The sequence below is a fragment of the Melanerpes formicivorus genome, unplaced genomic scaffold (genome assembly GCF_026170545.1).
Source record: "Melanerpes formicivorus ecotype bairdi unplaced genomic scaffold, bMelFor1.0.p_v2 SCAF_7, whole genome shotgun sequence".
In the NCBI taxonomy this organism is placed as follows: Eukaryota; Metazoa; Chordata; class Aves; order Piciformes; family Picidae; genus Melanerpes; species Melanerpes formicivorus.
The window spans coordinates 22324212-22340314 of NW_027142359.1; the positions used below are offsets into that span (position 1 = coordinate 22324212).

At 41.7% G+C, this 16103-nt stretch overlaps 1 protein-coding gene across 5 annotated transcripts in view; it reads left to right on the forward strand.

Annotated features, from left to right (window-relative positions):
• Positions 1 to 16103, forward strand: part of RABGAP1L (RAB GTPase activating protein 1 like) — a 310408-nt gene that overhangs the window by 168350 nt on the left and 125955 nt on the right. For all 5 annotated transcript variants that reach the window (XM_068141360.1, XM_068141361.1, XM_068141358.1 and 2 more), the window contains one exon: positions 13068 to 13181. In XM_068141360.1, coding sequence (XP_067997461.1) covers positions 13068 to 13181 — 114 coding nt within the window. The remainder of the gene's footprint in view (positions 1 to 13067; positions 13182 to 16103) is intronic.

Sequence of the window (16103 nt, forward strand, 5' to 3'; positions counted from 1 at the left end):
TGGGATGCCCAGTTTGTTTCTTCTGCTGCCTTCTGCTTTAGGTGTTCTTGGAGGTGAAATTCAGGACAATGGGGAAGTTACTCAGCCAGGCTTATATTACGGGGGGTTTTGTAGGTGGGGTTTGGGTTTTGGCATCCTTTGCAGTAGAACTTTCTGTGTGTACAACCTTATTTGAAAAATGGGGAGTAATTACCCTTGTGTTCAATTCCAGGATCTAGGAACACAGTAAACAAACCCTCCAGATAATAAAATTGTGGTTAGTTGGGAAGTATTGCAAGGAAATACATTTGACTTCAATCCAGCTTTGGGAGTTGGCTTGCAGCGGGGTGGTGGTTAAATGTCATCAGTTTAGCTTTACTTCAGTGTTACATGGTTGCTGGCATTTAAGGTAGACCCTGACATAGCTGACCAGCATCACTGAGCCATGTTAGCACTGCAAATGTGTGGAGTGTGCTTCTGTAGCATTAAACCCAAGTGCTGTCTGGTGGTATTTTTCCAGTACTATTCTTTACCCAATGGGATACTTTGTTTTTATTTTCTCATTATAACTTTGTTTTATTCTTCCATACCTGAGGCTTGACACTGAACCGAGTTAATTGCATCTTCTGGTGATGAAAGTCGCTGTTTTTATGTGTCTCTCAGTTATTTCTTCTTTCTTAGGGCATGGGAAATCATTGATTTTCTTGTTTGTATTGCTCATTGGCAGAAATGTCAGAGGTGCCAAGAAAGGCAGTGTTGGTTCACTTGGAATTAGCATATTTAAACAGACTGCCTTCTGTTTTGTCATGAAGAATGTGCACATAGACATTTGGTTTGTGCGTTACTGGTGAAGATGCAGGGATTCAGTAGGAGGTCGTTGAGAAGTAACTGTATTATCTGTAAACCCAAATAACTTCCCCATCACAATCAGGATAATTGGAGTAACTAAATTGAATCATTAAATAAGAGATGAACATGAGCTCCCTTGGTTTATTTCAAGGAGAGAGAACAGCTGAAATATCTCTGAAATCTGCTTATTCCTATATGCAGTGCTTGAGAAATGTTCAGATACAATAAAAAGTAGTATTCAGAAAACTGGTCCCATTTTGAACCCAGTTAGGATGATTTCTGTGCACTGTTCTGTCTTTGCACTGTCTGGTCTTTATTGTTATGAGTTATATATTGTTATGGCCTATATGTATTAAAGACTTCTAATAAGCTCAGATGCTGACAACTCATTATCAGCCTAGGCAGCAGCTGCTTGAACTTACTTGTAACTATAGGTACTGCAGTTAGAAGGTGAAAGCCCCTTTGTGCTGATTCCCTCTCCTTGTAACTGAGAGAGGATGCAAGGGAAGGATTAAGAGAGATCCATAGTCACCCTGTATCAGCACCTCTAGATGGCTATTGTCTACAGTTCATCTTGCAGCAAGTTCCAGAATTGCATTTGCAGTACCTGCCACCTGTACTGGCGGAGCTGGTTGCTCAGCAGAGATCTGGATGACTGCAGTTTCAGATGCTGTATTCAGTGTCTCATACACTCTGAAAGATCCAGTGAGGAATCAGGTGGTGTCTGAATTGTAAATGAATAGAATGTTTTCATAAATGTACTTAAAATCCAGCAACAAAATGAATGCTCCACATTGTGGGCAGTGATATACCAGCCTTCTCCTGCTCTGGAGAGATTTCCAAACCTGCCTGAACATTGTGATCCTGGGCAACCTGCTCTGGGTGTCCCTGCTTCATCGGGGGTTGGACTAGATAATCTCCAGAGGTCCCTTCCAGCCCCCACCATGCTGGGATTTTATGAACTTTTATGTACTTCTAGTGCAATGTTGTGGCATCTCCATAATGGCTTCTGTGTTAGGTTGAAAAGTGCTTTGTGCACCTTAATTGCTTATTTGTGCATATTACCACTCTAGATTTACCACTGAAGGACTTGCTCTCAGAAGTACGACACAGTATTCAGTGTAGCTACAACTAAAGCAGGTTCTGACAGAGCCAGGCGTGAAAACCATGTGCTTGTATTTTGGTTCTTTTCCCTAGCCTTCATCTTCTGCAATGCACTGTTTCCTGAGGCTGGAATGGAGACTTTAAAGTCTTGTCAAAAAGTGAATTTGATCTTTTATGCTCCCAGAGAGCAACAGCCTTTGGTCTTTTGGTCTGATGTCAACATTGAGTGAAGCAAATTGCTGTCAACTCAATAAGTCCACTAGATTTTGGATTTCTTATGTAAAGAATAAAGATTAGAATCATAGAGTCATGCTATGGGTTGGAAGAGTCCTCCAGAGATAGAAAGGGTTTGTTGATCTTAATAGTATTGGAAGATGAGTGGTTCAAAGAAGTACATGCTTCCAAATGACAGGGTGGCTTGACAGCAAAGAAGATATGAAGGTGGTGTTGTCTTAGCAAATATTGAAATGAAAGTATCCAGGATATTAACTGATTGCTTGAATTATGTAGCTGCTGTCAGGGAGCAGACCTGGGAGGTAACCACATTAGTGTGGTTTAGTTATTGTAAACATTACAGCTGACCATAGGTCTGGCTGACTCCATTGTTTGAGAAGATGAGGGACAGACATTTCCTTTTTGAAGAAACCATTTGTGCACTTCAACAGCTACAAGCTAAAGAAGCTTTCCAAAATCAATGTATTGGCAAATGTTTATCTGCATAGTGCTGCAAAGCCTTCCCTTCTTGTTCAAAACCAGCATCACTGAGCCAGAGAAACTGACTGGATAACGCAGCCTTTTCTCTTTATATCTTTATATTTTGCTAGCAGCAGTCAGTACAGATGCTAAAGGTTAGAGTGTGCTGGGAGGCTCTACATAACTTTGAATTTTGTTAGAATTCTTTCTTTTTTTTTGCAAAGGAAAAATAGTCTCTGGAAATAGACTCTTCCTATAAAATCTTAAATGGATGTTGATCACATCGTCTTCTGATTGCCAAAAGTAGTTCAGTTGCAGAATTCCTAAAATGTTGAAAGAAACACTGACCAGGCAGACATCACAGAATCACAGAATGCCAGGCTGGAGAGGACCCCAAGGATCATCTGGTCCAAGCTTTCTGGGTGATAGTGTAGTTGAAATAGTATCATAGCATCAGTCAGGGTTGGAAGGACCACAAGGATCATCTACTTCCAACCCCCCTGCCATGGGCAGGGACACCCCACACTAGATCAGGCTGGACAGAGCCTCATCCAGCCTGGTCTTAAACACCTCCAGGGACGGGGCCTCAACCACCTCCCTGGACAACCCATTCCAGTGCTTCACCACTCTCATGGTGAAGAACTTCCCCCTCATGTCCAGCCTAAATCTCCCCACCTCCAGCTACATTCCATTCCCCCTAGTCCTATCACTACCTGATATCCTGAGAAGTCCCTCCCCAGCCTTCCTGTAGGCCCCCTTCAGATACTGGAAGGCCACAATTAGGTCACCTTGGAGCCTTTTCTTCTCCAGACTGAGCAGCCCCAAATCCCTCAGTCTGTCCTCATAGGAGAGGTGCTCCAGCCCTCTGATCATCCTCATGGCCCTTCTCTGGACATGTTCCAGCACCTCCACATCCCTGTTGTAATAGGGGCTCCAGAACTGGATGCAGTACTCCAGGTAGGGTCTCACCAGAGCTGAGTAGAGGGGGAGAACCACCTCCCTTGACCTGCTGGCCACACTTCTCCTGATGCAGCCCAGGATCCGATTGGCTTTGCGGGCTGCAAGTGCACACTGAGAGCTCATGTTGAGCTTCTTGTCCACCAGCACCCCCAAATCTCTCTCCTCAGGGCTGAAATGAGATGGCCCAGCACCCTGTCAACTTGACTCTTGAACATGTTCAACATAGGGGAAGCCACTACTTCCCTTGGGGGATCTGCTTGGTCAGTGACACTGCAGGAAACTAATCTTTTAAGACCTTTCTTTTCTTCTTTTCTTTTCTTTTTTTCTTAAGAGGAGTTGACTTTTCAAAGATGTGTTTTAAGCAGAAGCTGTATTTTCTTTTTTATGCTTCTTGTAGTGAAGATTTCCAGGCACTTGTTTAATATCTAAGTAAGTTTTGTAGCACCATCATCTAGAGTAGCCAAATAGGAGTCAAAAGATTCAAGTATGCCACCCTTTCCAATTTCTGGAAACAGCTCCACACGACTTTTCCACAGCCATCTGTACTGCTGCAGTTAAGTATTGTCTGCTAGAAGCAGACCTTCCCTTTCCAGTTGCTTCTGGAAATTGCCCAGTGAGTTGGTGGTAGAGTCAGAAATACTGAATTTCAAATTACAGAGTAATCACAAGAACATTTTTTCCAGCCTTTACAAATGTAGTTTTGTCTCCAACAGAAGAGCATAATCAAAAACCTCATCTGAAAATTAGCAAACCAGAAGGAGCTTGAAGAGAATTTAACTTGCTACATGGATAAACCTGTGGGTTACCTTTTTACTTAGGTAGTGCCTGTACGTGGTAGAGAAAAAAAGGTGAGATAGTATCATGGTATCATAGTATCATTCAGGGTTGGAAGGGACCACAAGGATCATCTAGTTCCAACCCCCCTGCCATGGGCAGGGACACCCTACACTAGATCAGGCTGGCCAGAGCCTCATCCAGCCTGGTCTTAAACACCTCCAGGGATGGGGCCTCAACCACCTCCCTGGACAACCCATTCCAGGGCTTCACCACTCTCATGGTGAAGAACCTCCTCCTCACCTCCAGCCTGAATCTCCCCACCTCCAGCTTCATTCCATTCCCCCTAGTCCTATCACTACCTGAGATGATGACAAGTAAACTGAATAAGATGTCTTTTACTTGGTCTGGTATATCTTTGTGTCCTCTGGTGAGGCCAACCTTCCTAAGTAACAGCTGTTTAAAACAAGCAAACCGAAGATGAACTGGCTTCAGTTTTGGGCCCCTCACTACTAGAAGGACATTTTGCTGCTGGAGCATGTGCAGAGGAGAGCAACAAAGATGGTGAAGGGTCTGGAGAACAGGTCTGGTGAGAAGCAGTGGAGGGAGCTGGAGTCTGGAGAAGAGGAGGCTGAGGGGAGACCTCACTGCTCTCTACAACTCGCAGAAAGGAGTTTGGAGTGAGGTGGGGGTTGGTCTCTTCTTCTCCCTAGATTCAGGTGATAGGACAAGAGGAAATGCCCTGAAATTGTGCCAGGGAAGGTTACACTGGATATCAGGAAAAATTTCTTTGCTGAAAGAGTGGTCAGGCATTGGAACAGGCTGCCCAGGAAGAGTCACTGTCCCTGGAGGTGTTCAAGAAATGTGTGGGCATGATGCTCTGGGATATGGCATTGGTAGTCTGATGTTGATGGTTGAACTCAATAATCTTGGAGGTCTTTTTCAGATGAAGCAATTCTATGATTCTATGAAAATCCAGCGTGTGGTGGGTTAAAGTTCCCCCCCAACATTAACTTTGCCAGACCAACTCAGTTAGAAGCAAATGAAGCTGTATTGACAAGCAAAATGTACACTCTACAATGGAATGAAATGAATATGTACAAAATAAACAGTATTTGCAACATTTACAGACATTTATAGTTAATAAACAGCACAAGGACCCCCCCCTGGCTAAGGACCAGGGGAAGCTACCAGCTTCTTCTTCCCTGCCTCCCTTACCCCCCTGTGCAAAAGGACCAAGAAAGGAGCAGAGAAGTTATACTTAGCCGAGGCTAGACAAAGCATGCAGATTATCTTTCCCAAGGGAAGCAAAACAGCCAGAGATCAGAAGAGAAGAGAAAAAGGGAAGAATTGTTATGGTACAGCTCCTCTCATTCTAGATATTTACCCAATTAATTGGTTTAGAATAATCTTTTGTTTTTCTTTTTACACCCAATAGTGATTTATTTATATTTTCCTACATTTCTGCTCAAAATCTGTAACTGAATTTTAAAGGCATAGCCTTAAAGCACCACACCAGTGCTTAAAAAATTCTCTCCAATCTTTAACGAAAGAATTCTGGATATCATACCTGCTAAAGATTGCATGACCCAAAGAAAGCCCCAAATGTGATAAAATGTGAAGCTGAAATGCAGAGATAGCTACAAACAGACCTGTATGTCCCCTCATGCCAGCAACATCATATGGGAAGAAGATGACTCCAAGCTCCAGCTGTTAGTGTACAGAGGGTCTTACCTCTTGTGGGAGGTCAGGGAGCTTTCAGGATAAGTGTTTAACTCTGAACTCACAGCATGCCATGCCAGTGGCAAAAAATGGAGCCTGGTGCATTCCAAAGGTGATCTCCTGCTTGGTAGCAGGAGCAGTGTTTTTCTTTTGACAGCATCTTTCAGGAAGGATATGGCAGAGTGAGGAGAATAAATTATGTATCAGCAGCGTGGGAGAGAAGGGGGGGGCTGTACAGAATAGGAGAGGGAAAACAAAGCAGGCAGATAGTAAAGGTCATGGATAGTTTTTGTTTTTCAGAAGCAGCGAGTGCACGCAGGATTGATCGGGTTGTGTCTGATCTACTTTTGCTGTGATTTTTTACAGATGAATGTCATCTGGTCTGTTGCTGATTGACAGCTCAACCCTGTTAAGATCTGAGCTGTTCCTGCCTTACCTCTGTGACTGCCGCAATATCACTTTCTTTTTTTATAGCCACATACAGAGTAATATTTACATAGGTTTCTGACCTGTACTTCTGAATCTTGGATTTAGCATTCTCTGTGGAACCAATCTACATCATCCAGAATCCTGCAGCTGAAAATTGTCATAACCAGCTTCTGGGAGGGTTCAAAACCTTGTGGTGGGCAGTTGGTCAGTGTGTCCTCATCAGGGCTTCCCCTCTTCCCAAGTAGTTTTGACTTAAGTGTTGAAAGAAATACACTGAGAGCCCTTCACAATAAGCATTGTTCCCATATGGCTGATCACATCAATAATAGAGCAGTTCCTTAGAAGCTCATAGCCAATCCAGTCCCAGTGGTACTCTGTCTGAAAGAGTAAGGGTCCCAGCCCACAGGATTTGCAAGAACTGGAGATCTGTATGTTTAGGAGCCATTGGTCAGTTTGTGTTCTCAGTCTTTTTAAAAAGAGGTATGACATAGTTGCTTTTCTGAAGGTCCTGTCTTGGGACCTTCATGAGCAGCTGCCCATTACCTTGTCAAGCACAGCCTGAGAAGAATGGGATATAATTTGATGAACAAAAATGTCTGCTTCCTTGGACAGAGCTATATTAGTAATCCAGCATATTACCCTGATGAGGGAAGAGAGCCTTTGATGCTAAATTTAGATCCAAGCTTGACCTACTGGAAGCTCAAGACTGCTCAGACTTTGAACTATTGATTTGGGCCCGTGTCCAGTAGAACTGTTCTTCCTTTCTGCTTGTAGCAAGCACTTTTGCCCAAGCAGCAAGAAAAAAAGCTGAGACTGAGCCACAATTTGCAAAGTTCAGCTGACCACTCTGTTTACTGAACTAACCTAAATACTGTCTTCCCTTTAAATATCTTGATATCTAACTGTTCAAAGTCTCTGAAGAATGGTCCCCTGCTGTTCTCTCCGTTTCTCTTTCTCTGCTAATTAGTACTCTTTGACTATTACATGCTCTCAGCTGAATAAAAGCTGATGATGATTGAAAGGAGATGTATTTATAGAAAAGAGCTGAACTACAAGGTATGTATTACAAAAATGCTACAGAGGAACTGAGTACAAGCCAAACATCTTTTATTCAGTGTTTTTAAAAGGAAGAGCTATTGATTTCCTTTTTTTTTTCCCCCCTCCCAAATACTGATGGGTAAGGAGCCTGAGCTTTTCTTGGATCACTGCTTGGAGGGTTACAACGTGCATGGTAATGATGAGAGGAGAGGGATTGCTGATGTGTGTATGTGCTGGCACAACATGGTGTCAAGTCCACTGAAAGAAAGCATGAGTTTGGGAGGACACCGTCAGTACTAACAAGGGGCAAAGCAACGTGCCAGTTGTGCAGATCATTTCAAACCCATGCTGACTGACCTCATCATCCATTTGGTGTGTTTTATATTTGCTGCCTGTTTGGGATTGTGGTTTACAGAATGTAAGGTTGTTATTCATATTCCCAGGTGTGGAGCCACACAGAGCCACAAAGAACTTTAAGGAACACAAACGGGCAATATTCCCCAACTCTGTTCTTTCAGCAAAATGATTAGGATACTGAAACAAACAATGCACAAATACTGTGCACTTGGCAAGCCAATATTTAGCTGTACAGATTTTCAGGGTTAAGAGGCATGCATGGATTGACTGAGGGTACCTCTAACTCCTGCTACCAGCAGCTGGTGTGTTTCCATGTCATACATTTCTGGCTAAACAAGAGCGATGAACACCTGTGGCAGGCTGCAAGATTTTGCTTTCCAAACAACATGTAGGAAAGTTTCAGTATCTAATCTTGAAGGAGCATGACACACCAGATTTCTGGGCCATGGCAATTGTAGATGTTGAAAGCCCATTTTGAATTTGTATTTTTCCCCTTGTTGTTGCTGTTATTGTTGTTCCCCTCTTCTCATACTTACCTTGCTACTCTGGGCTCTAGCAATTTTTAACTAGTGAAGAGATGAAGCATGAGTAGGGCAAAATCATCTTGTCTGAAGCGCATCAGAAATGCAGAACCTTCAAATGGGTCTGGTGAGGTGAACTTGTGCTGGATCTCTAGCACATTAAAATCACTTTGGTTTTGTGTGTAAACATCTGTGATAAAACCAAACTTGAAGGAGTTTTAGATTAGAGATAAGCCTTTGGAAATTAAATACAAGATTAAAATTGCCTACTCATATGAATAATGCTATATTCTTGACTGCACATAGTTCTATGGGTTTGGATTGTCTTCTTCCCAGCATCTCTGCCTTGCTGTGTACAGAACAAACAGTGCTTACCTAATTTTAATGAACAGCATTTTTTTTTCCTCTTCTTTTTTCTTTCTTCCACCATAATTATTTTTCACTGTGTAACCCTATACCTTGCTATATACTGTTCAGGTCAGCATTTGAGGATGAAGTGATTATTTTCCTCTTTGGTGTTTCTGTAGGACTCATCACTGCAGTATTTCAGTGCTTCAGATGTTAATTGATTTTCATAACACCCTACTGAGATAGGGAATTATTATTAACCAGGGAAATGGAGCACAAGGAGATTGAGGTCAGAAGTGCTGCTCAGATTGAATGCCAGGTTTCAGACACCTGTGACCTGGTTTGTTATTGGTTTAGTAGTCACATCAAACTCTTGAATTCCTTTAATGGCAGCTGTAAGTAATTCTGTATTTCATAGTATCATAGTATCAGTCAGGGTTGGAAGGGACCACAAGGATCATCTAGTTCCAACCCCCCTGCCATGGGCAGGGACACCCCACACTAGATCAGGCTGGCCAGAGCCTCATCCAGCCTGGTCTTAAACACCTCCAGGGACGGGCCCTCAACCACCTCCCTGGACAACCCATTCCAGGGCTTCACCACTCTCATGGTGAAGAACCTCCTCCTCACATCCAGCCTGAATCTCCCCACCTCCAGCTTCATTCCATTCCCCCTAGTCCTATCACTACCTGAGATCCTGAGAAGTCCTTCCCCAGCCTTCCTGTAGGCCCCCTTCAGATACTGGAAGGCCACATTTCTCCATATTGAGTCAACAGCTGTAAGACAGTCAGCTATATAGTGAGGAAAACTGACCACTCAGGGAATCTTTTGCATCACTGATGGTGTCTGGTTTCACATAAGTAGCCATGGGCAGAAGTGGGGAAAGGATCTGAGTCTGAACACAGCAGTGAGATACTATAACCTAAGGGATTTTTCTTTCATAATACATTCTTCTGGCTCATACCACACTTACCCTCCAGTTCTTCCAACAAAGGAAGCGAGACTCTACCTAGAGGAGACTCTTCTAACTGGAATCCATCACCAGGATGGTTTCGTTCATGATGACAAACGAGCAGAGGTCCTTTGTGGGGCATTTGTGAAATATTCTTAAGTAAAACATGATTTCTAATGTACATACTTAAAAATTGCCTGATAGTTTAAATTTTGAGTGCCTATGTGACCTTAATTTTCTTTAATATCTATTTAATAGAAGCAGTTATCTGTTCTCTTGTGTATTTCTATGTGTAGTCTGCCTTCTGGCATCAAATGTCCACATTCAGCAGCATCTTAATAGCTTGAAATGGCAGCAATGTCAAGGAGTCAGTATTCTAGTACTCCCAATTCCAATAGCTACACAGAGGCAGCAGTGCAGCTGTTTTAAATGGGAGACAACTCAAAGTATAGAACTTGTTCAGTAGGATGTCAGCTGTCAGAGATTTGACATATGAAGATAATTCTTTTCCTCAGTAGAATATTGTTTCTCCAAGGTGGCAGCACAGAAATGATTATTAGAAATGACAAAGATCATTAGAACTCTGAAGGCTTTGATAGCCATCTCACCTTTGCCTGTTGTCATCTTAAATTCACAAATCATGACTTTCAGAAGAATAACCTCCCCCCCCTGAAAACTTAAATGAGGATAACTGTAAGCTCATCTGCTGTGGTACTCCCAAGAACAGCCCTGCCAACAAACCCTATCCGGGAAAAGGTAGACCTTTCAAGGAGCAGTTCTATACACATCTTCTCTCTAGGAGAACTTCTTATCTTGGAGTATGAGTTTATTGTATTGCACATGGATGTTTTCTGTTGAGAAGGGGTTAATTGTCCTGCTTTTCAGCTTAGATTTTGTCTTGGGTCAATTTAATTGCTCTCTGGTTATTTTAGAAGCGTCTGTTGCTAATAATGCTGACCGAAGCCTCATTTTAACTCAGTAACAGTGAATTTGCATTTGGGCCATTCCAGAGATGTCTTTTTGTCTTTTGGTCCTACTGCAGACATCTACCTTGTCAACTTCTATGTGCTCAGTTAAATGTTTACCTCTCACTCCAGGGAAAGACAGAAATGCAGGGAAGTCAAAGACAGTCTGGGAGGAAGACTGCAGTTATTTAGCCTCTCTTGTTGTTGAAAGCTGTGTAAATGAAAATACTAATTAAAGAAGTTTGGCTAGCAAACTGCTTATTATTAATTTTTATCATTATTCTGTGTTTTGTTGCATGTGATTTAGACTCTCTGCTTTCTTTTGGTTGCTTAGAGTTGCAAGATGTTTCAGTGTCCTCAAAGTCATAATGATAGCCTGGTAAATGCACCAAAGTGTTTATTTTCTCCAGCAGTCCCAGTTAGCATTAATAAAAACATCACTCCTCTTTGTAAGCTTTCTTTGCTGTAGCATGTAACAACACGCCTGGTGGTTTACAAACTCCAGACTGCATTAGAGATGTTACTGGAAAGCAACAGTTGAGATCACTGAAAATGAGGACATCATAAATGGATAAACTATCGATAGCAAAGATGCAGAGAAGGTGTGAGCTTCAGAGGGCTGTTTGAGAGAGAAGAAAGGGGAAGAGTTTTGTGGGCAAGGAATGGAGGATTCTGCCATGTGCAGAGAAGGATGGGTAAGGAAAGTGAAGCCATAGTTTAACATGGAGGGTGGAGAGAATCAAAGGGAATGAGAATGTGAATGACAATAGATTTATTAAAACCCCAAAACCACTGGTTTTTTTTTGTGGTTTTGTTTTGTTATTAATCTGTGATAGTCAGTGGCATGCTGTTAGGAAGCATTAAAGTGACATTGATGCTGCTTGTGACCAGCTATTTTTGTAGCTGCCATTGAAGTGCTTGGAGAAATGCAGTGATGGGTTTTAATTTCTGGGGTAGCCCAGTCCAACCCAGGGTGATGTCTTTGTGTATGCTGGTTATGGCTGGACCCAAAGGGAAACTGTAGCTGGGAATTGCTGTGGGCTTCTGCCTCAGCTTCCCCCACGCAGCTGCATTACTCCATGACATGGGCTCAGTGTAGAGCCTTTATGGCATTGGGAAACAAACTCAGTTTGGGAGATTACCTGGTTGCTGATTCCAGCAGGTATAAAGAATCTCTTTTTTATAGAGAGTTGTGGATTACAGACTCCAATCTGGGGGTTTAGAAGCTTTTCTGTATGTTATTTTCAAGGTAAAAGTATTTATAAAGGATTTATTTTCTAAGTCGCGGGTGAGGATTCTGTTGGTTTTTCCTTTAGGATTACAAAGGTAATAGAAAAAAGCACCCTTTGGTATTTACCATCCTAAAGGTGCTGCCTCATACTGAGGGTAACTGGAACCTGAAGATAAATGATTAACTGTGATAGTTTCAGCTCTGACATTTTGATGCCACTTCCTCGTACACAGAGTGGCATTTCACAGGTCTGATTGCAGTGATTTCCATCCTGTGATAGAAATGCAGTATTGTAAGCAGTTGTTTCTTTATCTACAGGGCCAGGTATGTCTAGGGAACAACTCAGTCGCCTAAACGTGGGCATTTGGTGTCATTTTAGCTGTATATATGCTGATCATCACATGGAGCTTGCAAGGATGATGCAGCACTTGCAGCAGACCTGTATTCTTCTGCAGCAGCAGCAGCTGCTCACCAGGCAAGGTTATCTTTGAGCTTCTAAAATCGCATCTGACACCCATGTTTAGGCACCAAAATTATCCTTAATTGCTAGTCAATGTGAAAATGTAATTGATTTGGAGGTGGTAGCAGGGAAAGATAAGGGATTTATCTGAAAATATAGCATTTTCTGGTACTCCTTCTGGTTTTCTTCTTTTAAAGACCACTTAATCACAAACTTTGAACCTTCCTAAGTAATCATTCCAATATGTAATTAACACTATTTTTGTGGTAGATTGACACACATTTCAAATGAAAACCTCTGAGTTTACAAGAGAGAGACAGCCCAATTTTCTTCCCTTTTGTTTTTCCTTACAGAGTAAAAATAAAGTCAGCAAATGTGGTAAAAAGGCACACCCAAATTAAATAACTAAGTCATTTCCTTTGAGTTTGAAAGTTGAACTGTAAGCTCGAAGGGCAGCAAACCTGCCACGTTGCTCTTGTTAAACTGTCAAGTTTATTACTGCATATGAGACTAGAGGATTTTCAGTTTCTTCTACAAGCATTTGTGGAGGATGAGTCAGTAAAGCAGTTATCTAATGTATCCATGTTGACTGCACGTTGAATTTTATGTTCTGTTATGTTTAATTACACTGTTGCCAGGCTAATGCGTTGGGATTTCTCTCTCTCTCCCTGTTTTTTTTCCCCAGGATTCTGCTCAAGAGAGTGTCATTACTCGAGATATTCATCGTACATTTCCAGCACATGATTATTTCAAAGATACAGAAGGAGACGGTCAAGAATCTCTGTACAAAATCTGTAAGGTACAGTCAGTACTCTGAATTTTGAACTCTGTTCCGTATTTTGCTGTGACTGTGTTTTGCCCTGCTAACCCTGTTCTGACCCAAGTCAACTAATCAATCAAATTTTAAAGCTTTATTTGGACTGCATGGGGAGAGTGTAGTGTTTTCTGCAGTGCTGGATAGCCTGAAGTACTTTTTATAGCCTTCTATTTTGTATCTCCAAAGTTGCAGATGAGAAGAGCAAGCCTCAAGCTAGCTTTACTAATGGGCAGTTTGACATCAGAGGTCCCCTTCAATAGAAGGGTGGTTAGGTTAAACTCTTTTTGCTCTTCTGGTAGAGAGGTTTGTAGAAGGAAGAGAAACACTCTGCTATGAGGTCAAGCAAGAAGGTTTCTAGATAATTATGTATGGAACAAGTTAGCTGACTTTTCCACAAGCAGTGTATATGTGTAGCTTTCCACTCATAGCTCTTAGATCAACTCTGATTGAAGAAAATTCTCATGTTTCGTACATGATTTGTACATGGGGAAGTTGAGGCATTAAAAGAACATATTGGTCCAGCTTGTACAGACAAGCTTTGGTTGCTTAGGAGAGATCCAGCAGGCAGGACACTGCAGCTAGATAGGTAATTCTCTAGCTATCAGTTGCAGATTTTATTATGTTTCTGGCAGTCAGTTTTCCTTTTACATTTTTTCCTACATGTAGAATAAATTATTGCCATAGTCAAAGCCATTTCCCTTCCGTTCCTTTTCCTTGTTACTCTGTTTCCCCCTCTGATTAACAGACAGAAATGATGGAGTTGTCATAACAAGTAGAAAAAGAATGTCCTGCCCTTTGGGGTATAATGATACCTATTCCTGTTCTCCAGATAAATTCTATGGTGCTACAGATTGATTTTAAGTACAGCTGATTAGGTTACATATATTTAAGTTCATTGTCATGAGTAATTCACATGAAAAAAAAAAGTAATTGTAAAAAAATAAAGGAGCAGAGAGAACTTTGAACCAATTCTCATTAGTCTTGGAGGGCTCTAGAGGGCTACAAGAAAACAGTTCCTGTGCCAACTTTTAAAGGAGTAACTAGGACAATGCAGGTAATTGTGGGCTTGTCAGTTTGGTATCAGTTAAGTGAAAAATGAGGGAATAGCATTCAGCTTAGCAAGAGTTAGACGTGAGAAGCATACTGTAATGAATGCCTGTGAGTTCACTGAAAATAGATCTTGACAAGCTAATGCAAAGAAAAAAATAAATACAGGTTTCATTGGTGAAGGTAATTTCATCAAAATTCTGTCAGTCGTGTAGTCTGCCATGTGAAAAATGTATAAATGCTGGACAAATTGGAACGTGACCAAAATGCACATGAAAGTATTCAAACCTGGCCAGCTAGCAGGTTACTAAACATCAGCACTGAATAAATGTGTTTCACCCAGGGCGTCGTGAAGATCGCTTGTTCGTTCCATGTATTCTGCTTAGTCACCCCAAGGGAAGCAGAAAAATCATTTCTGATACCGATGTCCTGATGACACAGAGAAAATGGGAATGGTAAATCAGGAGGTGTTAAAGGATGTAAATAGATAGAGGAATGTGGTGTGGGAGCAGAGCAACCTGAGCAACTCAGCGTTTTACAGCTGCTGCAGCTGCTTTTGTTTACTGTGCACAGAATTAAAGACGACTGTTTCCACATGGGAAGTATGTATTCCGCATGGGTATCTCTAGAAATTCCATGAGGATGATGAAAGCATTTGGGAATCTACTTTGGAAAGAAAACCTCTTCTTCATTAATGAGTATCCCAGTTTATTTTGTTTAATAAAGAAGATAAAGGAATGAAGCAGTCTGAACTAGGAGTGACTTTAGAGGAGTTATCTGTCCAGCAGGCAGCTGCACAGAGGCAGAGATCTCAGACTTTCCTGGATTTTCTGTAGTAAATGTGAGAAATTCTGCTTCTAAAGCTGGGAGCTTTCCCTGCTCTCAGGGCCTCTGTTAGTCCTTCAGAACCCTGTTGCAGATACTGGTCCTCTTTTCTTGATGGCTCTAGATCAGAGACCTGCCAGCATGTTCAGGATTGCCCCATGAAGCATTTGGTATTTACGTGCAACTGAATGACCTCCATCACTTGGCCACTTGATATGAACACATTCAATGTCACTGCTTTGCAATCTGCTTTTAATTTACTGCTTCAAACAGCTTTGTCTCATCAGCAGTCTTTGTTACTGAGCTATTGTTATGTTCTCTTTGATTTGTGAATAATTTCAATAGCAACAGCCCCAGCACATCTTTCCCTAAGGTTCTGTGAGTGGCCTCACCTTCATTCTGTGGGTGAGAAATGACCAGTTATTGCTATTCCTATCCTGCTTCCTATCTGTTGATCAATTATTTGAGTCCATAAGAGGACCTTCTGTGGCACTTTGCTTCCCTGAAAAGCCTTTAGGAAGGGATCTTTTTGAAGGTGGTCTAACAATCCCAGTAGACTTTACTGACTGCCTCATTCTTTTCTGTGCTTAGTGGTTTGAAGAAGGATTTGGGAAGCAGTGCTTCCTGGTGGAACAGCCATATCCAATCTTCAGTGCTGAATTATTCATAAGTTTACTGATTTTTCTTCTTGACAGTTTCCACCTACTTACCAACGTTGAGCTCAGACGCAACCGCTCTGTAGGTTTCTAGGCAGCAACTTTTCCTTCATCCTTGTACTGTTTCCTTTAAGACTCTCTTCTCCTGGAGGACCTTGAGTTTATTGTTGATGTAGTGAGTTTTAGGGAAACATGGGTAAAAGCTAATTAATTTGCTTATAAACTTGTCGTTCCATTGGAGAAAAAAATATTCAGTATTGAAAGGAATATTTTGACTACTGTATATTGCTAAAATAACTTTTAACAGAGGGCCTGTGCCCTTATGCCCTTCTTGCAATATGAAAGCAAGGTGTTTGAAGAATGAGATTATTGAGTA